This window comes from Venturia canescens, chromosome 8 (assembly GCF_019457755.1).
Source record: "Venturia canescens isolate UGA chromosome 8, ASM1945775v1, whole genome shotgun sequence".
NCBI classification, from domain to species: Eukaryota; Metazoa; Arthropoda; class Insecta; order Hymenoptera; family Ichneumonidae; genus Venturia; species Venturia canescens.
Window position 1 is genome coordinate 21926566 of NC_057428.1, and position 23083 is coordinate 21949648.

General features: G+C 38.7%; 1 protein-coding gene and 2 long non-coding RNA genes across 7 annotated transcripts; 2 read left to right on the forward strand and 1 right to left on the reverse strand.

The window, feature by feature from the left end:
- Positions 1–521: 521 nt before the first annotated feature.
- On the reverse strand, positions 522–20859 carry Kank (kank). 4 transcript variants are annotated; one of them, XM_043425554.1, is made up of 10 exons: positions 20721–20859; positions 13573–13678; positions 12716–12918; positions 12405–12633; positions 7481–7596; positions 7231–7311; positions 6273–6509; positions 4504–5813; positions 2807–3413; positions 522–2617 (listed from the first exon to the last, which is right to left on the reverse strand). In XM_043425554.1, exons 2-10 carry the CDS (start codon positions 13613–13615, stop codon positions 2171–2173), a joined length of 3273 nt encoding a protein of 1090 aa, XP_043281489.1. In that variant the 5' UTR covers positions 13616–13678; positions 20721–20859; the 3' UTR covers positions 522–2170. The 4 variants fall into 4 exon arrangements, with proteins under 4 accessions (XP_043281489.1, XP_043281488.1, XP_043281491.1 ...); XM_043425553.1 differs by lacking the exon at positions 20721–20859 and adding an exon at positions 17300–17355; XM_043425556.1 differs by lacking the exon at positions 20721–20859 and adding an exon at positions 14493–14511.
- LOC122414365 (uncharacterized) lies at positions 2539–9998 on the forward strand. 2 transcript variants are annotated; one of them, XR_006261749.1, is made up of 4 exons: positions 2539–2662; positions 3738–3917; positions 9461–9619; positions 9762–9998. It is a non-coding gene; the product is annotated as an uncharacterized lncRNA (long non-coding RNA). The 2 variants fall into 2 exon arrangements; XR_006261750.1 differs by having other exon boundaries at positions 9774–9998.
- LOC122414363 (uncharacterized) lies at positions 12553–23036 on the forward strand. Its single transcript, XR_006261746.1, has 6 exons — positions 12553–12668; positions 13034–13189; positions 20034–20530; positions 20619–21498; positions 21555–21883; positions 22347–23036. It is a non-coding gene; the product is annotated as an uncharacterized lncRNA (long non-coding RNA).
- Positions 23037–23083: the final 47 nt, after the last annotated feature.

Below are 23083 nucleotides of genomic sequence, written 5' to 3' on the forward strand. Positions count from 1 at the left end.
CCACCTCCTTCAACCTTCTGCCGTTCTGCCTGCGCATGAACATGAATTGTGAGCTTTGGTTAAAATTTTCGAATAGATGGCAGCACTTTCTGGTTTTCGGTTGCCATCTTCTGGATTTTTTTGTCAAGTTATCTGGCAACAATTTTGGATTTCTTTGTTCAGGTGTAAATCATTTTATCGGGTTCGCCGACGATTTTATAAAAAAATAGACGCTTGGGGGAAATTTAATAATTAGAAAAATGAAAAACAAAAATTCATATGGAGTTTGCTAATTTTGTTCAAAATCTGGGATATTATGAGTTTACGCCTCTTTTCAAAACTAATCGCGGCCGAGTTCAAATAACAGGCATTTGTTTTGAATCGAACTTTTAAGTTGCAGAAAAATCAGAAACTTTTGCTGGTTCTACGACGATGTATTATGATAGGATAGGAGGGATATATAGAGAGTGGGTTTTAATCAAAATTATACGAATACTCTCGTGTATGTGTGTGTGTATGTGTGTGCACGAATGGACATTCGATTTATTAATAAAGTTATATATTTATAATATATGTATATATAACATGTTACAAAGGCACAAACAATGAAAAAACATTTTCTACAAACTAACAGATGTCTAAACACGAGTTACTACTTTTTTACTGGTTTTTAGTTGAAAACATTCGCTATACGTTATTCATTCATTCTTCTTCTTCAGGACCGAATTCACATTCATGACAAAAATTCACAATTCCTTAACATTTTTTCATAATATGCATACATAGATCTTTCATAAATCTTCTTTCATATAGTTATACGATTATTTTTTCAACCAAGTCTTTGAGACAATGAGCATCGTAATCATCAAAGGTAGACTTAAATACTTAATTCATTATTCACAACCTCTAATCGTAAGTATTTCTTTTTATTCTTTTAATGTAACCTCATTGGATAATTATGAAAGTTCCAATTCTTCTGTTTCAAAGAGGAAATACTCAACAATTTCGTTCTTTACAGTACATACGGAACAATTGTTGATGCAATCGGATTCAAAATTGTACCTGCACAATCGGAGGTATTTGAATCATCATACTTTTTTACATTTTCAATACTTTTTTATAGTAAGACACTATAGATTGACTCTACAACATTTTTTCATTTCACATTAAATTTTTTTTTCCATAATTTTTTTTCATATTTTTATTGCACATTATACAAAGTGCAATCTAATTTTCAATACTACATTGGTATACAGAAAAATTGTTCCAATTATAAAAGAAAAGCTGCGACGAAAAGAAATTTTCTGTTTTCAATAGTATAGCTTGACATCTTGAAGAAATGATGATAGCTACAAAACATACTTCCGACTTATTGTTTATGAAAATTCTGATTTTTATAATTTTTGGAATGTTCCAAATTTCTTTTCGAGCCGAGTCGAATAATTAGCACCTTGGAATATGAAAAAGTAGAAAACACTGAATCTTTGTGGAATTTATAAGCTTTCTATAGGACAAAATAAGTTATTTTTGAGAAAATTGAAAAATTGCTATTATCAGTTTTGTACAAAATAAAAGTACATAGAAAAATAGTTCATAGAGCCAGATTCAACAATTTCTCTCGCAGTGAAATACGAGGAAGTAAAGCAGACAAAGTCAAAAGTTGTTTGAATTTTTGGCTCTAATTTGTTTATTGGACAAATTGATTGCAGAATCTAAAAATCCTCCGATCAAGCCTGTGTGTTTAAATATGTATACGTATACAGAATACAAAACACTTTTTTGATAGATTACAAAGAATTTGAGAAAAGGATGTTTTTAAAAAATCCAGAACTACAGCACCGTGTTTTACCATAAACTCTCCTACATTCAAATCCAAGATTTAAGAAACAATTTTTTTTACTACGCATGCAGTGAATACGTAGTAATAATAAATTACTGGAAATTATTGCTAGGTGTAGACCAATAGATTTATATTTTTGTAAATCGAACGATAAATGTCTAAACAATGAATATAATATGTGTCCCGTCATCATATATTACTTCCTTCATTTCTGTCTCCTTTACTATAAATTGAATCACAGAAAATTACCACAATTCCCCTTGATTATACATTATTCACGACTATATGTTTTTGTTTGTGTCTTCAATCTTTTTAATCTCTTTGTGTTTTTAAAAAGTATTTTGTGTTTCATTACTTCCCAGAATACTTTGTGGAGTTGAGTGAAATCGTTGAAGAGTTGAATCTCCGAGAAGGTGCTGGACTAACCGGAGCTGAGGGAGAAGGGCCTGTGGGGGTCGTAGGCTTGGAGCCTCTCCGACTTCGCCTCATGGAGGAGTATGGACTCGTTCCACGATTAACATGCTCGTGTGCGTATAAAAGTACACCTATATCGCGATTCCCAGCTTCGAGGGCTATCTTCAATGCTGAACTACCGTCAACGTCAACTATCGACGAATCGCAATCCGGATGAGCCAACAATAACCTCACGATATCCGTGTAACCGTGTTCAGCTGCACACATCAATGCTGTACTGCCATCCTCGTCTTGAATATTCACCGCTGCTCCAGCATCCAGAAGAAGTCTCGTCATGTCCTTCCGACCGTGAGAAACTGCTAGCATTAGGGCCGTTTGTCCGTGCTAATGGGCAGAAAAAAGACGTGATACTTTTATAGAAACCAATAGGTAAACTCAAACGAAAACTCGTCCCTTCACAAATTGTAAATCTCAAAAGTGACTCATTGAATTGACTGAAATAATTTCAAGTATATATGTGTATACAAATATTCTCTGTTATAAAAATAGATGAGAAAAAAATGGGTAAATTACCAATTTTGCACGAATATTAACGTCGGCAAGTTGAAAGAGTCTATTAGCGACGGAAGCGTGTGTAGAATTTCTGAGATCAGCAAGAGCAGCGAGCATAACAGCTGTATATCCGGCGACGTTGGCCTTATTTATATCGCAAACTTTCGAATCGAGTAGAATTGAAACAACATCGAAATTTCCATGTGAAACCGCATAATGCATTGCAGTATTGCCACTCGAATCGGTCATATTAACGATGTACTCTAGGATTTGACTCGAAAATTCTTCGAAACAGTCTAAATAATCCTCAACGTCGAGAGGATTAGCCGTTGCTATGCTCGAAATCTTAAACCATTCTTGCTGTATAACATTCGTCGCATTTTTCGTCTGATGCGATATATTTTTGCTTGGTGATTTTTTCAAATTATCGTTCAAAACTTTCATCGCCGCTCGCATTTCTTTGCTAGGCTCAACTTTTTCACGTGGTTTCTCATTGATCGGCTGAAACAGTTCGGAATCCGACAACACATTCTTTTCATCCGATATTTCAATCTCCTTTTCAGGCAATCCAGATTCTTTGGATTCTTTCTTTTCGTTTCTGATCTCCTCCGTTTCCTGTTGCTGTAGCCTGAAAAGTAAATAAATTAAAACTTTTTCAATTCAGATTGCAATAAAGAATTTTTATAGAGGTATTTTACAGAAGAAACAAATTTCAAAAAATTGCAATATTTTCGAAAAAAGTAAGGAATAACGATGAAGAGTTTTTGGAACTTTGAGATTTAACGAGCAACATATATAGCCATATGAAAAAAGCGACCTTGCATTCTACTTTGTTGACTCGAGCCAAATAATCGAATTTTCCTTACGACGATAAAAACGATATTGTACGAAACTTTTCATCGAATTCCTTTTGGAATCAATTATAATTCACTGTAATTGGTTGCTGTTTCAGGATTCAATTTTCAACTTAGGATTTGCGACACTTCCGCGAGAAGGAGGTTCATTGGAGTAAAGACAAAAATCGAAAATACCCTTCGCCAGGAAAATAGGATGATTCGATTCTGATAATTTCCGTTCCATTGGAGATACGACAGTTGAACTGTTGCTGCTGAAGCATCGATCGAGTTCTAACGTATGTACGTCAATCGTGATTTTCAACCAGCATTGACCATGTCAATTCCTTCTCCGTATATCGTTGAAAGAAAAGTCGAGATAATTGACTACGCGAATAAGAGGATGAAAGGAAATCACAAGCACCAGATTTTCTTCACAATTCTCAAGGAAGCCACGGAATTATTTATTTAAGGCTATTAATTTGAAAAGAAACTGAAAAATTAAGGACGATACGATAGGATTTGCAGAGATTGAACATGCGCGTGATACAACTACGTTTAGTGAATATTGTATACTAGCTTTTTATGGAGCAAGCTATGACCGGAGTACCAGGTGTACGCGCACACACTCGTACTTGGTATATACGATTCTATAGGATTGAATGTCGTCGTGCAGCTGTCGTTCGCGCATGCTCCCTCTTCGACGCTTCAGCCAGGCCTTCGTTTATCACGAGAAAAGAGCCGCGAGCCGTTGAGTGGTCCGTTTGTGCGAAAAGGGCATAATACAAAGGACTAAACGTATGACACGAAATATATGATGCGTACGTTATCATCACCCAAGGCATTCGAAAAACGAAAAAATGAAAAAACGAAGGTTATTCTTACCGATTATTCGCCTCGTAGTGATCTCTGTTATCAGCGTCGTATCTAATAACTCCAGAAGCTGGTATTTTGGTATAAGTGTCCTGTCTCTTGAATTGTCGTCGGTGATCAGGACTACCAAGATTAATGTGCGACGGTCTGGGTATTCTCGAAACGACAGCGGTATTTTGATTGTTGCAGTGTATCTCTGAATTATTCGACATTTGTTTCGCGAGATTTTTAATGGTTTCTTTGCAGTTGTCGCAATAATTAGCGGCGCAAGAAATGGCGATATGTGGTTTGAGGGAATCGCCCACGGAAACGTCGACGAATATTTTTTTTAACGGCGATGTACCAAAATCCCGTTTTTTCGGTTGCAGATCCGTTGTCTCGGTGCTTCGTGCTGTCATTTTAACCAGGCCTTCGGTCAACGAAGCTACGCTTTTCGTTGTTTTTCTCTTGAGCCTCGTATCGCCATAATTGAACGAATGACTTCTCAGGGAATTCATTGAATTGAGAGAAATTACGTTCGTCGTGGCAACAGGATCAGGTCCAGAAGCTATTGATCTCGTTCCAGGAAGAGGACCAACATCGGTCCCAACTTCCATCGTTCGTGGTTTGCAGCTAGTTCCGACGTTCATTCTCATTTTGAAAGGTTCCGAAACTTGTACCTCTTGGTCTTTCTTTTCCGGTAATTTTATCACTTCCGGTGTGCATTGAGTGTACTTTGAAGCTTTCTCCTTCTCTATACTTTCTTGATAAATTTTTATTGCATCCTCCACTATTCGTGCGATGTCATCTGGACTGTGAATTTCTTGCATACCAAGAATCGTTTCCGTAGCGGAATTTCGTGTTTCCGGTTTGTGAACAATCGCTTCTTCTTTTCTTGGTAAAATCTCATCGAATCTCAGTGTGCTGCGTTGAAGACTCGTTGGACTAGATTTTTCGGTATTAGTGCTGCTGTCTTTTCTCGATTCGTGCGTACATCTGAACCGATCTTTATAAGAACAAACATCGGGTAATATTGTCTCACATTTGATAGGACTCTGTCGGAGATTTTGTACGTTTTTCCGTTTCGTATCGGGTGATCCACTTCCGTTCAAGCTCGCAAGACTGACCGGACCTCTTGGATAACAAGGTAGCATGCGCTCTATTCGCATATCTTCGAGCTCGTATTTGCTCGTCGTTCTTGGACTCGAGGTAAAGTTCATATAATTCGTCAAATCTTTCGTATCGAAACTCGACTCGCTCAGGATTGTTCGATTCTGCCTCGTCGTTCCCACGCCTCGTGCCAAAGGTGTACTCGTTATCATTCCGACATCCCGAGTTCTTACCTGCAATGACGAATTGCAACAAAAAAAAAAAAAAAAAACAAAACAAAACAAATTAGAATGGAAGAAAAGTGCCCTTTTTAGAATAAATTCACGTGCGTGGGAGCAAATTGTACGAATGTTAAAGGCTCCGGTGAAAGTCGATCTCCTGCAATAGCTATTTCATTGTTTGGGAACGAGTTACATTGTATAGCACACGCTCTGAACTCAACTTATACAATGCTCGAACACTAACGCCGCTCTGGGCGAAATTGCATTTCGTAATGAAGATGTAGAGTGTGAAAATTTATAAGGAAATGGCTCTACCTTTCTTTTTTTACCATTCATTTTTAATAACGCTTCGTCGTATTTTTTTCATTGCAACAAAATATACTTTTTACAATAATCATTCACGATCCTCACCTTTTTTTTATGAAAGGAGTATCGAGTATTTTTTGGAAAATACGAAAATTCGTTAATTACCTGCTGATGTGAAACTCCAACGTCTCTGGTCATGACTCCGCACATTATCCCCATATCTCTGGTTGAGATCGCAACTGTTTTTGGAGTATTTTTATCGTTGTTGCTTCGCGTCAGTGACAATGAATTGCTACGATATCTCGACGACAATGAGTCCTCGTCATTTATTTTCGATTCATTGAGTTCTTCTACCTGACGTTGTAAATTACGTTTTTCCTCTTTCAACACCGAAACTTGAACCTGACGAGTAAAAATTCTCATCGTTCATCATTTTGTTAGAAAAAAGCGAGGAAAAATTGTAAATTCCGGTCCCAGCCGGATTTTTATTGAAATTTGAAACGTTTAAAAACTCTCCTTCGAGTGTTACGGCGTGCGAGTTTAATCGTGTACTGACGCGAAAGAAGAAACCAGAGGTTGAAGAGGGCTTAGAAAATTCATAAACACGTGCCCGCTCGCAGGTACATGAGCTGTTTTTCTGCCGACCAATTGACCAATGAATTTCAACACATTTTTGACAATAAAGTAATGGGCTAGGAGAAGGGATCGAGGAACGATTTATTCTCTTTTCGTTTGTTCGAGAAATTCCGTGAACCTTCGGGTACACGAGCGAACCGCTTCTCGTACCTGAGCAATTTTGAGAACCTTTGTGAGGACGAGCTCGCTTAGTTTCGATCGGTTTTACCGCTACATTCACTCGTTCCAGCTCGGTAGTCATGCGATTAAATTTCTAACGTTCTTTCGCTTTTTCTTTTTCTTATATTTTCTATCAAGAATGAATATTTATTTGTTTTGGGGTCCAATGTTTGTCAATTCTTTTTAGTACACGATCTTGAATCCAAGTCCTTTTTCGTCGTTCTCAAATAATTACAGCTAAACACATTTTTTGGCTGTATTCTGGTTCAATTGAAATAAGACATTCCAAACATTTTCATGCGCCCTCTTAATTTTTTATCATATTCACCTGTAACATTGGTATGGCTTTGACTTGCTCCTCCAGTTCTCTCATTCTTTCCAACGATACCGCCATTTGTTCTCTGATGCTCTGGAAATGAGTTTATATTTTAATCGAATCTTCCCAAATTTCGAGCCTCGTTCACAAATAATTGAATTTATTCAGACTTTTGTTCGCTTGCGAATATTGAGACTCTGACCGTCTACGAATTATTGAAAATAGGTTTCGATAAACAAAGCATAATGATTTTAAAAAATACCTGGAGAGCACCAGTACTGAGATTTGAGTTTCCGCTACCGATGCTGGCATTGTCAAAGTCCGTTGCCAACTCCGTGTGCTGATTAATTTGAACATTTGTTGGAGGGTTGATGCCATCTATTAAAAAACATACGAAAAACGTCAATTTCGAAATTTTTTTTTCAAATCACCATCTTCGATATTAGTACACGCACTATTTCAGGTGGACTGTTCGCTTATCAAGCATAATCGAGGTTAACGAGGGATAGAGGTTCAAGGATATATAGAATCCGTAGTGCTTTGTCTGTGACGAGTTCGTTACGATGCAAATACTCCGGTATGAAAAATAATTGTTATGCGTAATTATCAACGGTTGCATAATGAGGGTGTGCAGAGGAAGATTTTAATGTAGGAATTGTACTATGTACGTCGGAATAGCGGTCGCGTGTGATACTGCGCAGAAACGCATACCGTTAGAAAAATATTAAAATGAGAAGAAAGGAATGGAGGCTCTGAGATTTTCACAGCTATATTTTTTCTGTTGTTTTGCTGCTTTTCTACACTTCTTCGATTATCGCCTGAAAAGTAATTCATAGGGGCACCCATGCCATGAGGGTTCATCGTATCGTTGACCAGATAAATATTTGCGTGGAAGGTGAATAAAAATAATGAGTATGTATACGTAAAATTTGATAATTTCGTGATAATGGATACTGCGTATGATTTCTCCCCTATTTGCCGTCACTGATTGATAATGAAATTTTTATTGACATTTTTCGGATGATAAACGAACTTTGTTATTGAGGCAATCGCCTGTCACCGAGAAAGCGGAAAGATCGTATCATTTATCTTATTCGTTACATAAGACTCGAAAATTGTGTTAAATTAATTAAACAATAACGTATGTTACGGATCGATGGTACTTAATATCAATTCCAATCGTCTGTAATATTAATAAATAAAATTAACTGGTTAAACAATTAAGCAAGTTGTGATGCGTATGGTTTTGTGAGCACGATGGTGCAAATATGTTTCGATTCACACATCAATGTTTTCGCGTGTAATGAAAATTTGGATTTCTCTTAATTTGAATAATCATCTTCGTGAATTGTCAAGTATATTTGTAATTCCTCGACTAATGAAACAAACCGTAGTCCGATAATGAATTCTCGCTTGTTTGACTTCTGATAACGAAAAAAAGTCTTCCTCGAAGCCTTAACTTTGCCCTCTCGTTGAAAGTTGATGGGATAACGAGAGCAATATGCATCATCCGGACGAGTATTTCTACCTTTGTCAATTCGTAGCTGGGCATCGCAATCAATTAACAAAAGCGAGAAGTGCCTTCGTGAAAAGACGAGACAGTTGATGATTTTTTAATCTTTTCTTCTAATTAAAAAAATGTGCTCTCGGGAATCATGTTTGTATCGCGAGGCTATTGAAATTATCATCAGCTATCACGAGAAGAATTCTTTCTTATCACTTGTTTTATACTCGTACGCAGTCACATCAACATTTTGCATGTCTACGCGATCAAAACTTATTCATAATCAAATTTTTCAGTAAAATTATTCTTGCAGTCCTTAAAATAACAATCATGATCGAACAAGTAAAATGAAATTACAAATTCACTCACGATATTTTCTCTTAATTTTAATTTTGCAGAAAGGCAAACGCTTCATTATGAATTTTTTCACACCCATTGTTGAATAAATAAGCTCGGTGAAAACAATAAATAGGATTTAATCATTCACCGGTGTCGTTTGAATGCAACACTGTAAATTTATGAGATTCGCGAATGCCTTGGAGGAACTTTAACTTGAACTTGAAAATTATCACTTGTTCATTCAGACTTGTGTTTGTTTTATTTTTAATAAATTATGCAGAATGTTTGATCGATAATCAATAGCGCTTATCGAATTGACGTTTGTTCGTCACATTTTCGTAACTTTTGATTGTACTTCTGTCGTTACTGTTTATTTTTCAAATCGTTTTGTTTGAACAGGATCGGTAGAGAGCGCGATAAAGGAAGCGGTCTTTTACTGACGAGCAGTAACGTTTGACTGTGTGACTCGAGGCCGGCAAAGCTACCGAGCGACTTCATCGAGGTGAACCATCGCGATGAGGGGGGGGCCTCAAGAGATGCCCTCTTGCTTCAACAAAGGTTTGATGATATGAAAGTTAAAGAAAAAATTCCCTTGATATTTCGCTGATAGCGGATCGAACAATTTTTTTTCCATTTTCAATATTTTTTTTTGCAAATTTATTCAAAATTTTTTGGTGCAAATTGACGTAAATATTATCAGTTTCTGTTGCAGAAATCGAGGCCCGGAGTCGTTAAAGTTGAAATGTTTACCGAGTTTTGGTAATTTTGAAAAAAGTTCTCTGCTCAGGACGTTTCTAGCATAGTGTCAGTTGTAAATGCATTCATACGTGCTGGAGAGACAGGTGGAGCGTTAACGAAAGCACCATATGTGGCGATCACTGGTCTCGGCAAGGTTGCTCCAAAAATCGCCGCGATCCTCGTCGATCTCTATATTGTTACGACGGTACGCTAGTGAATTCTCGCAATAAACGAGATCTTACACACTCTCGTCTAGTTTTATACAGTTGGCTAGCCAACGTGCCGTAATTAATGAGGCCTTCTATTCGATCGCGAAAAAGTCTGCGAGTTATATCGCCGATAAATTTGCTATTTCTGTATCGCCACATGTGGCGAATTAAATTGAAAACAGTTGCCTCGTTCCCCCTATCAAAATCTTCAATATTAATACTGCTTTCTATAGAGCGTTACGTAGTATGACCATTAATTTGACTGTCAAGTAAAAATCGATCGATCGACTGAAATCATTCTTCGCAGGCTTTCTGGTTGGGACAGGAGGAGTGTAAATTCGCAACGACGATTTTGCGGTTAGGAGTCTCATGTCTCGTGGCATAGTTGCCTTATATCCTCGTTGTGCGCTGAAAAATTATTTCCCGTGACCACTCGGAGTCAGCGATTTCCAGTCTCTTGTAACACATTTCCTTCGGAGAAGTTTGGCCACACTCATACTTTTGTTTTCAACGCTTCGATCATTTTTTTTCATTAAGAATAATTAGAACGTTCTTAAAACTCAAGGAATGAATTTAACCGATCGTTGATATCGACGTGGAAACGTCAAATTGAACCGATATCCATTGTAACTGATGATTCGAAGGATCTTCATTACTATGGCAATGACGTTGATGATCATGATGAGAGATATAAGTCGAACGAATATATTTAATATTTAAATGTGTATCACCGAGTCTCGAAACAGGTGCATTCGTTCTGAGGGATATCAACGGACGGTTGAACATGCGTGAATCGCTCGAAGGCAAATTAGTGGGTGTAAGCCGAAATTTTTGAAGGGTTGGCTGCATTCTCGTTCTCGAGCGCACGTGACACCCTTGTTTTGGAAAAAAGAAAAAAGAGAGGGAAGATATGTAGGGACGTTGAGCGAGCGGAAGCAGGTGGTTCCAGCCACGCACTGGCGATTCCCTCGCGGCTTTTAACGAAACCCGCCAAGAGTTCCTTTTCCATTGGCATCGAATGTTCTCGGAGAACGTACAATAATTTCTCAGCGAAATATTCTTCACTGATTCTTGAAAAGTTTCCACTTTATTCCACCGATAAATATTCCCTCCTGAATTTCTAGATCGACGATATTGCAACACGCGATGAAAGTTAATTAAGCGGGTTGATCATCGTGAATAAGTTAAGAACCCGAGAAGGGCCCGAGCTAATGCTTCATTCAAAGAGTTAATTAAGTATCACACAAGTTCAACATACGTGTTTATTATAACGAGAAAGGAGAAGAAAAAATGAGGGAACCGGCAAAATCACACGCCGTTTTCTGCCACGATTCTTGTCTCGTGTGAAAGGAAGTAGTCAAGGATTTTTTTTTCAATTTAATCTTACTCGAGTTCGTGAGAGTGTCGAAATCGAAGGAATTCTCGCTAATTCGCTGATATTGCGAATCTCATGTGCACCCCGTTATCTTCATTTCAATCGCATTATAGTGATTCTGATTCGGGGAAATGTCGAACAAAAAAAATGGAAACGTTTGTATTTTTATTTGTTTCCGAACAGATTACTCAATATCTTGTGAAGAAGGAAAAAGACACTATTAACCTGACTCTGTGGGATTTGCTGACTCTACTAAGAATAGTACATTTCGCTCTTCTCCTCTCTCCTTCTCTTTGTCTTTTTCTCGATTCGCAAGTGAGATATGTTGAGACAAACGGATTCGTCTGTTCCATGCAGAGATTCTTACCTTTCAATTTGACAAATGTATTTTATTAAACATTCACTGCGTTTAAAACTTTTTCTTTCTAATCGTTAATCATCGTTGCTGAAGACAAGTGATTCTGTGAAACGAATAATCGTGTAAAATCGTAGCTATATAATCATAGAAATGAACCGGTTGAATGTTATCGAATCGCGAATATAAAAGTGTGTACTGAATTTTTAATAGAGCAATAACTTTCAATGATTCTTTGGCTATCGATAGCAAAAGAGGAATTTCAATAATTCGTTAGAGAAAGCTCGTAGCGAGATCATTGGATGCGCTTTTCCGTTAGCGAACCTTGAAAATTTTCGAGATGACTCGCGCTCGAAATAGTTGAACCTGAGAAGCACCACCGCGATACTTTTGTTTCGCTTTTTCATTGCTTCTTTTCCGTAGGTTTGACTTATTTTATATACAAGAAATTCAGTGAAGATTTCTGACGCGTTCATCCAAGTGAATCGAGCATGACGGGAGAAAATCATTTGAGGATTCAGGGCGGAAAGGGCAAACACGCATGACAATTAATCGTGCTTATAAAAAAATCAATTAAATTCCAACACATTTTCGAATCTTTCGGAATGAATAAATTTTGATGAAATCATTAAATTAATGAAATGAATATTTGAATTTCAGACTCACCGATTTCGTTTGGAGCTTTCCGTTCCGAGGGCTTCGACGGTTTAGAGAGACGACGAAGGGTCGCTTCAAAATCGCCCACGACATCGCTCAGATCAAGGGCCGGTGTGTGCTGAACGTTCAACGGTCTCGTATGGCACGATCGCGGTAAGGTCGTTACACCGTTACCTGTTAAATTATCCTGGGCTATTTCGGGCAGTTGGTTCTCCAGTCCTTCCAAAACTGGATCCACCTGAAATATTAATGGTAACAGCACAATTATTACAGGTGAAGATTTATTTTAAAAAATTAGCATTATTATGAAAACAACTCACCAATCCCAAAAGTATTTCCATGGACTGACATTGTCGTCGTCTTTCTCGTTTTTTACGTCTCTCAATTGTCGATTTATTGTCGCTAGTAGTATCAGCAGCGACAGCTTCGCAATAACGCACGAAATCCAAGTCGATGTGATAACCGTACGGACAACACAGACATTTAGAACCCGTCGAGTCTGAATGAAAACCCTGCTTTCCCGCTAAAATTCAAATTACAATCGTTCAATGTGTTATTTACGCAACGATTTCTAACATCGATCATTAAGCACAAAGACTGAAGGATCGAAAAATTCATCTATCTTTTTGTTATTCCAGCTTCCATATCAAGTACGAATCCTTAAATGAGTTGTCACAAAGTAAGGCGAAGAGCATAAACGGGATTGTTCGATGGCGAGGTTAACGACCAGAAGATCCACACCAGGGTTATAAAAGCAAAATATGCCGTAACCATTGGCGAGTATCCAGGAGTAGGTGGGTAATAATAATCTCCATCTCTCTTTCTCTGTCTTCTTCTTCTCTTTTGTTTCTTGAATGTTCGTTAGCCGAGATGGAACACTTGTGTACGTTTTACGCGTCCATGCCGACCACTCATTTCCCTACTTGCTTCATCCTTTTCACTCTTCCATTCCTCTTCAACTAAATCTTTCTCATCATCTCGCACACGATTTCAACAAAAACACGAACGAATACTTTGCCCCGGAATTTCTTGAGCAATTATTGGACTTAATTACCAAATAACATGGGCAATTTTTTTTTAATTTAAGCCAAAATTACGCTTGGTTTTTAAATTCTATATCACGTTCTCTGCTGATTCCTTAATATTGATTGTTTCTTAATTAATTATGGCGACTCACCGTTTCCGTCGAAAACACGGGGCGAGGATACGGTCAATGCCATTTTCCCGAGTTCAAGGTAAACGTTCCTTTTTCCCTCCGATTCGGCCGACACTACATGATTTTTCTGAAAACATTCGAAAGATTAACCAATTAGTCAAATTTTCATATAATTTATTCGTCGAAGTGATTTAAAAAGTCTTAATGATATATTTTTCGTCCACCGAATTAGTCTCTGATGGAAATAAAACGCATAAATTATTTATATCTTGCATGTGATTGTTAAACAATTTGGATGTTTTTTTAACGACTTCTTTACCAAAGTTGCTTTTTCGATACTTTGAATAAAATCTTTTACGATTCGAAAACGTCGTATTTTCCACGCTATGACACTCGCATTCACGGGAACGAATGTCTAATTTCGTAGTGCCCGGATTTCTGGTCTGACGACGCGGTGCAACGCTTTTGCCTACTCGTTCTCATCGGGAGAGCGAGAGAAAGAGAGCACTTCTCTCTTCTCTATTTATCTCCGATATTTTTTCTCTTTTCGCGTTTCAAGCTTCTCCCTGCGAATTCTTATTTATTTATTTTTTCTCCACTTACAAGCCCTCCACGAGCAATTTGCTTCCTCGCCCGTCGCGGGGTTAATCTTCTAATTGCTTTGTACTTCGTTCCCCAGGAAAATCTTATAATTCGTGAGTAACCCTACCTTTTTACATATCCATGTCTCTCGAAACGGAAAAAAATCCGTTCGAAAAAATGCAGAGCTCGATCGAGCAGTTTTTTTCCACAATCGAATTTCTCGTTTATGACAAAATGTTGCGGAGATAAAAATTTCAGGATGATTGAATTTTTCAGAAAATCATATAACGTAATAATCAAAGGTGAATGTCGTCGATGCCGACAAAAGCTTACAACTAAAAGTAACAAGCTGAGCTCACGTGTACACTCAATGAGACATGTGAGGTTGAACGAGGCCGTTAAAAATGGAAAGTAAAACGATCTTTCACTCATGGGCTCCCATCCAGCCTCGTGTGTCACCGTTCTCGAATCACAAAGAAAAACCGCACACACGGCACGAACCAAAATGAAACCGTTGACTTTTCTTCCAATTATAGTACTTTCCTTGCAATTAGTAACGAATAGAGCGTGATATTATTCCGTCGGAGGTGCGAACATTTCAAAAGTTTAGGTGTTGGATAGAACGGTGAATCTCTTGATATGAAACGTCAGGCTGATTGAATTTAATTCGTAGTTCGTAGATAAGAAAACCTGCCGAGATAACGGATTATCGCGTGTTTCAATGACGACGCAACGAACCAATGAAAAAAACACTGATACGAAAGCCACCTGCTTCGTAACACTGGTTAAAACTCTAAAATTTTCCGTGTGCAAATTCAATTAAAAAGTATTTATTTCACGAAGAAATCAGGTAAACTAAGAAAATCTAAAGAAAAAGAACTGACAGGTTAAGTTATATGCACTCAAGTTTTCCTGTCTCTCCTGTATATTTTCACACACCATGTGTCGTTCATCCCCTTTACGAATAGTCCGTACGTCTCTGCGAAGATTTCTTAAAGGCGGACCGAAATAGTGTGGAAACAAAATTAAAGTTCGAGGTAAAGAAAAAGATGGAGGGAGGGAGATAGAGCGAGAAACGGCGTGAATATTCAAGCCCGGTAGGAAGTATCTTAAGAAATAAGTGAGCAAATAAAAGGGAATTTTTCCACGAGTCCAAAAGCGGAAGGAAAAAATATATTTTTTTCGAATCCTCCGCATGAGATTCTCTTTGACAGGATTCCAAGACCGCCGAGGCAGAAGATGACTTGGTTTTTTTTTTTTCATTTTCCCTCTCTCCCAGAATACTTGTCATCAATTTGAATGTTCGGAGGAAGGGGGAATGAAGTTAAAAATCGCTTGGTCGTCAAGGCTAAAACACAGCGTTATTATTAATGAGTGTATAAAAATAAAACTCGTCAAAATATGAGTTTAAAATTTGAGGAGACGCATAGACGAAAGAAAAAAAAAGGTTCTCTTCTGTCAAGTTCGTTAATGAGTCTTCTATTCTTTTTTTTTTTTTTTAGCTCTCTCACAACATATCGTTACGGAGGCGGGGTCCGGAAAGCATAAAAAAAATCGTCTATGCTTGAAGAAAATGCAAGAGCGCCGAGTGAGCAAGAAAAAATGGAGGAGAATTTGGTTATGGTGGTTTCGTCTAAATTTATCGAGGTGTACTAACTAGTTCGAGGCCGCTCCAACTTTGACTAGGAACATTCGTCTCGTGAACAAACACCGAGTTCATTCATCTCAACATACGAATAATTATCGAAAACCAATCAGGAGCCCGAAAAGGGGAATCCGCTTTGCAAAAAGCTTGTAGTCGATCGAATGTTCGTCTCGCGTTTAATCAATGTTGAATTGATGCAAAGAGAGATAAATGATTAGCGGTGAAAATTTTCACTGTCGTAATGTCGGTCGGGGCACTGATGCAACGGACCCAAACGCAAAGGCGTTCGTTTCGCGTGGGCGTTTATATTTTCTCTCGTAACGTATCTACCGCGCGAACGCGCTCTTACTATAATAATAATGATAAAAATAATAACGAATTTACGAAGCTCAACATCTCGATATCGAACGTGACCGTGTGCGAAATATAAAGAGGTGAACGAGTGTGTGGGCCCCTTTTTCTGGTCACACGTGGGTCTTGTGTATCTCAAACATAAATATAGATATGCGAGCTATATCTATTTCCCACCTACGCTCTCCTTCCAATCGATTTTTTTACACACTTTTTGCCACGCACAAATAATCCATAACTCTATTATTTTTAAATATAGTTGACCCCATTTCACGTACTACAGGTAGTAAATGCATTTTCGTTCGTTCATCGACACCGGATAACTATCGCCGATAGCGAGAAATATCCTACGGATAATAAATCTTTCTCTCGTATTCGCAACTCCTCCGAGATCGCCGCTCCGCGAACGTTTTCTTCTTGCGCTTGTTTCTTTGAGAAAAATAATTACAAACGTCGATTAGCATTCAACAAGTAATAATTAGCGGGATAATTGTATACGCTCATGGTTATCGTACATAGCAATTTTTTATGTATTTACAAGTATATTTGTCTATGAATCTATGATTTCATGAAAATACGGAGCAGAAGACCGTTCCAGTTTCCGGTCTCCCCCGCTTCTGCTCTGATATATCAAGCCTCTAAATCACTCGCAGCTCTCGAACTACTTTTCCCTGTCGCTCTCTTTCTCGTGTCTCCTCGACGCTCGAAAGACCTCGAGAGTCTCTTACAATCCCGGAGAAATAAATCAAACGAGGCACTATATAATCAGCCACAATGTTTCCTGGATCGATATCTCATCATTTACCATAATCCGGAGTTGTTAATTCCCATGAGAATCTACGAAACGCCAAACAAGTCTTGCACTTTCCGAAAAATAAAAGATATTCGTATTTAAATTAAATTGGGAATTGCACGAATCGCGTAAAATATTTGCCAAGCGAGTTTTCGTCGACGAAACACAACGAGCGTCATCCTTCAGTGAATACGATGATGCAGAGTTGCAAAAAAAGAGTTTTTTTCCATCACGCAGTGCAAAGGAAAAACCAATGATAGGTTAAGTGCAAACTCCACGCATGCGATTGCCCGAGAGAAGGCAAAAGTAGGTAAAAAGCAATTTAACTTGACGTTGGAGCTATCAATGTCGAACTTGGAGTGCAGCATGCTACGTACGCTCCTAACGCGAAGACCACTAGCCTCATAAGTTAACTGTATAAGCATTCGAGAAACGATTGTGTAATGAACGAAACTCTCGTCTCGTGCGACTACCTCACGACCAAAGAAGCGCGCTTCTCGTTCACGTAACTCCCCCCCCCCCCTTTTTCTTCGTCTTCTTTTCCTGGGAAAACGATTCGTATTACACAGAGCCCAAGTAACACTCTTCAACATAGCTTATTTTAATAAGTGTTTATCCGTGCAAACACGCTGTAATTTATATAATTTTCCATAAGCATGAAAGAGTTGGTCATTAACCGGTTCGTCACTTTTATTTCAATTCCCATGATGGAGAACCGGGCTCTCGATGATTGAGGTGTTATTTCAAAATTGAGAAATTTTTCATCCATCCGCACGGATTAGCATCGAGGTTTTGTGTCCTTGAATCGATCCCGTTTAGCGATTTTTAAAACGACGAATCCACGGGCTCGAAAATTTCGAAGATTTATTCTCGTTCGCTCAGCCAAATGGCACAGAATTATAAAAAAAAGTATTAATCATCATTCCTTTTGTAACAACCGGAAATGTTTTGTTCAAACTGCCCAAACTATTTGTTATCAATTATCATTAATACAGTCGAAAAAGTGCACGTGAGCAATGAGATTTTTTTTTATCAGTCTCTTTCCTTATCTCATTCCATTCGCGTAGTATGGAAAGACATTGTAAATTGTTATTTTTTTTTCTTCTTCCTTATTATGTACATTGAACACACCTGCATTCTTACTCAAGTGTTTCCAACAGTCGAGAGCTTATCTCGAGCAAACAGGGTAAGACTTGCAGTCGCGTTTAAGGATCCCGCTTATGAATTCACTTCCGCCTTGACCGCATCTCATGTTACGCCGTACAAGGCGGAGGTATTTGAAGAATAAAAAAGGAAGAAAATCAAATACCTTTGTTCCGATTCGATAAGATGAAAGCGGGAATGTAAGATTTCATGGATTTTTTTTTTTTATAAAATAGAAAAAGTTTTGTAAAAATATGTTAAATGTTGGTTGATGCAACGGCGCGTAGAAAGATTGATGATTCGTTCGGCGAGTTTGACGGAGTGTTTGAAAATGAAATTTCTCCTCGTCAATTCGAATGTGATACGTATGCGCGAGTTATTCAAACGTCACGTTCCTCTTATCGGTTAGGTTTTAACGTACGTGTCGTACAACGAGACCGCACAAGCGTGTGCTGCTTTGTGAACAAAACGCATATGTTTTGCATACGCGACAACCTCAACAACGAGCGAAACGCGCAAGAGAGCTTAAAAAAAGGAAAATATATACGTACATGAAAGTTTGCAATGCAGCCTGTCACTTTGATCATCCGTTTAATTATTTATAATTACGGGTATGTGCGACGTGTGCAATATGCTTCAATTGAGATACGACGATAATAGATCGAGAGAGCGTTGATCTCTTTTCGTCGAGCTCCATAAACATGTGTGCTTCGTACGAGGAGCGAATACCGCTGGACGATTAATTTTGTAAATTCGTTCGAAAGCGTCGTTCCAAAAACAGGAATATAAGGAAAAATGAGCTCTTTTCGTTGACTAATTTGAGCCGTTGAGAAAGTCGTTATCATAAAAAACGATTTGAAATGAAATTCAATCAAGGATGGGTAGGCGCACCGAGGCAATTCGTATTCACGTTTTGTAACGAAAAACGCGCGTGAATAATTCAAGCGGCGCTGTTAATTTTGCCAAACGAGCGTCGAGTTTCTGTGAGACGTTGCGTACGCGTTTTCAAAGAGGCGCACACACGCGAGCCCAGCTTATTTCTCGAGCCACGTGAATCTCTGAAAAAATGACGAAACTGAGGTGGGAGAGGCGTTCGGTAATTCAATGACCGCGTGCTCCTTTTTCTTATTTCTCGTGTCTTCCCTTCGCATGCTCGCGGTTGCGTGCGCTTGTGCGACCTTTCATTCATAAATTATGATCGGAAGAACCCACGAGAAAACCGCAAAAGCCATGATAGAACGAACGTACAATCGATTAAATCCGGTCATACGAGATCCAATGATGTTTAATCTTGTTTTCAAATCGTGCGTTATTCGATACTCTCCGAGTCGATCTTATTTCCGAGTTTATACGAGCTCCGATCTCAAACTCTTTTGTTTTTAACTTCTTTATTTTCAATACACGAGTTCCCTTCTTCTCATCGCGTACCATCAAATATCTCCATTCAATTATCAAATACTACCAAACAAATCACAGCGCATTAATAAATTCATAATAATAGTAATCACTCTCGCTATACTCTTGTTATCGTCAGAGTTAATTGCCTTTACGAGGACAGGACAGTCAGATAAACATAATCGATGTGCAGTTATCGGTTTACACGTACGAATGCCAAGATAAATCGCATGGGCGTATATTATCGGTGCGAATGGCAAAAGTGACTCGGTTCAAACGATCTTGCACATATATTTCTATATATAGTCCACATTGCAAATCTCGTGAGTGAATTAACCACGTCTTTCACTTATTACTATTCCCGAATGAAACTGTATCCAGGAATCTTCTCTGATAAATCGTTCGATGATGCAATTACTCCGTGAGATAAGATTTTTCTATTTTATATTTTCGTGAATAACCCATCGTGGCGTGAATCTCTTGGAAAGAGAAGCGGAGAATAATAATTAATTGTATCGCTCGACACCTACACAGCATCCCAATTATTAATCTCTCTCTTTATTGTTCTCTCAGTCGCCGAGTCTTTCTACACCTTGGTCGTGAGTCCAGAGGAGGTAATAATTTGAAGCGCAACTCCCGTTGATCATATTATCGTCAAATAAGTCAAGAACGCGTTGTTACATAGGAGCAGCGAGAGCGCGTGTGACATCAGCGAAGCACAAAAATTTGCATTTAATCTTGGCAAAGTTCTCTCGCCTCGCGTAACCGAGAGTAAAAGTCTGTACAGTAGCGATTAATCGAGAGAGAAAAATGAATTAAGAAAAAACAAAAAAACAACATCAAAGGATCACGATCCGTGCGCGATTGAGATATATTCGCTTACGTTTGTTTATATTCTTGCATATGTACATGGTTCTATTCACGTGACGCATTGCCTCTCACGGACCTTCGATTCAAATGCATATGTGCGTAAATCTCATGGCCACGAAGGTTTACTACGAATTTATGCAATTATCATTTGACGTAACTCCGCTTCCGTGTGTGTTAATATTGACTCTGCATCGATATTCGTACGTATGAACCGATCGGAGTTGTTGCACGTGTAATATGTGGTTTCCATATCAAAATTTAACGTCTCGATGACATTTTTTTTTTCAGTGATACGTTTTTTTTAAAAAACGATTGAAAGGATCGAACCGTAAGGAGGAAATAAGACCGTTATTTCGGAGTACCGGAAAAAACGTTGAAAAATCAGCATACCTCGGGATCGATCTACCTTCACCGATCGCGGTATCGTTGACAGCCATGACCGAGATGTGACCCCCGCTGGTAACAAAACCGGTGCGCACTCTCCGAAAAAAAATCTCCCCGAGAGGATGAATTTTTCTTCCCGAGCGATAATCCAACCGGAAAGGGATTTTAAAATACTTCACAACGAGACGTCGTCGCACTCGAGACAAATCGGCAAATGCAATCACTCGGGGACCAACGTGGACCGGGATGCTGGCAAAGAAAAAATCGACGCTCCGTTTCACCCCCCGAAGAGATGTCGGGGGAGAGCAGACCGGAGAGCGATACTGGAGCGTTTTTCAGCGCACGCACACTCGAGGATTCGACGAGACTGTGGATTCTGAGGTCCGGTCTCCGCGTCACCCGGTACCGCGGCAGTTGAGACCGAGAGCGAGAGCGAGAGAGAGAGAGAGAGAGAGAAAGACCGGACCGCTCGCGAGACGCCCCTTCCTCCATCCGAAGAGCGTATTCCCCCTCTTTTGCACCCTTGCCTAACGACAGCGAGAATATTCGATATATACATGTATACCTACAACAGACCAGGAGAGAAAAGTTTGTCGGATGCTGCATCGAGAGAGCGTGCAAAAGATTAAGAGACTCGCTCTGTAGGGGTCAGCTTGAGCTCGTCAAGCTCCGTATACAAAAAATATCTTGAAACCAGCCAAATTTGGAGCAAAAAAATTACTCCAAATTCGGGTGGCTTACTTTCCGATGAATCTGGACCGTTGGTCAAACGCGATGTACCATTGTAAGTAACTGTGTAAACGATAATGACTAACGATTAATTACCACGAATCATTACAGAATACTATTATAGGAAAAGGGATAAAATCCCATGGCAAAAAATATGACGAGAGAAAATTTAAGGGCCGGGGACATATCCGCACTGCTTTGTGTTTTATTCATGCATGGCTTTTTGGCTCAAGGCCCCAAAAACGTCGATCCACAATGGGAGAAGGTCAGGTAGTAGAGAGACTGAAAAAGGAGCAACGAAAAATAAAAAGAATGAGAATTCTTGGGACGGCTCTTCTACCTACAGTCTCAGACCTTCGCTGGTGGGGGGTCGACCTATAGTCGGAACATGACCTTAGGGCCACTTCTCCCAGTTTTTCTCAACTTCCGTTGTGACGCAGGTAGATATGAACTCAGATTTTTAACGAGTCTCCTCTGCTTTTTTTCTCTTCGGATCTGCAACGTTTTTTTTCGATTGATTTTATAAATTTTGTTAGCTCATATTATAACGTGGCAATCACTTCGTTCTCGTGCCAAAATAAATTACTACATTTTTCTCTCTCAATTTTCATAAAGATCACGATTCGAAATTTTTAAGCGTATTTAATTGACTCGTTAGTCTCGCACCAACCGAAATTATGTTGGCTGATTCAACGAAATTGTGAGTTGTTTTTTTTTTTTTCGATCGTGAATTTTTCATCAGCCCGATCAACCTCGTCCTTGTTTACCTTAATAACTGTGATCTAGGGTCTACCTACACAAGACCACATTTTTCTAACGTGCATCACGATCACAAATGTACAAGAGTGGAACGGGGAAAAAATACAAATTTTAATATATAATCGCGAGTATTTACTTTTTCAGAATAAAATGACAGTGGTAAAATAACAGGGACGAAGGAAGCAGTCCCCTGAATCTACCCGCATCTTCTGGATATACGTTTCCGCGCGTGAATTATTCCTCTGATATTCAACGTTCAATAATAGCTCGAGAGAACAGAAAGTGCGAGCTAGGAGTGTTTCTTATCGAGTTTTTGCCAAAAATGATGGATGTTCGAATAATCCGATCGGAAGGCGCACTTTGGGGCGGAGTAAAAATACATATAGATCCACTTGTTCCTATTGAACAGCACACAGTCCGATTGGAAATTGAATCAACTCATTTACAATCGTGTTGGCGAACCTTGAAAAAAAGTAATAAGATGAAATATTATGAATTAACGATATTTAGAGAAAAAAAAAGAGGAGCAGAAATGATTCTTAGATCGAAAGTCATTGAGCGAAGTATGAATAAACAAGATCGTTATTATTCTGTTAAATCGATTATCGACTTTTCCGGTTAATAGCCGTTGAATGAATGAAAAACAGACGGATACCTGCATTTCCTTTTTTGATCCAAGATTCTCGTCGGAACGAGTCTGAAAAGTAGATTTTCTCAATGAACTCATACAAGATATACAAAAGGAATTTGTCGTGGGTGGACTCGTTCCTCTCGTCTTCGCGGAGATCTGGGTCCATGGCAGGCTCTCAATTTTACATCCGATTTACCAAAGATTCTCAAACTTTCGTCGAGCTATCAAAACATTTTTTCGAGTATATCGC

Coding starts and splice junctions, on each gene's coding strand:
- Kank (XM_043425553.1), bottom strand. CDS start 17,347: ATGCTTATACAGTTAACTTATGAGGCTAGTGGTCTTCGCGTTAGGAGC. Junction 12,634..12,715: donor TGGAAATACTTTTGGGATTG/GTGAGTTGTTTT, acceptor TTAATATTTCAG/GTGGATCCAGTTTTGGAAGG. Junction 2,618..2,806: donor TTAATATTCGTGCAAAATTG/GTAATTTACCCA, acceptor TCTGCCCATTAG/CACGGACAAACGGCCCTAAT.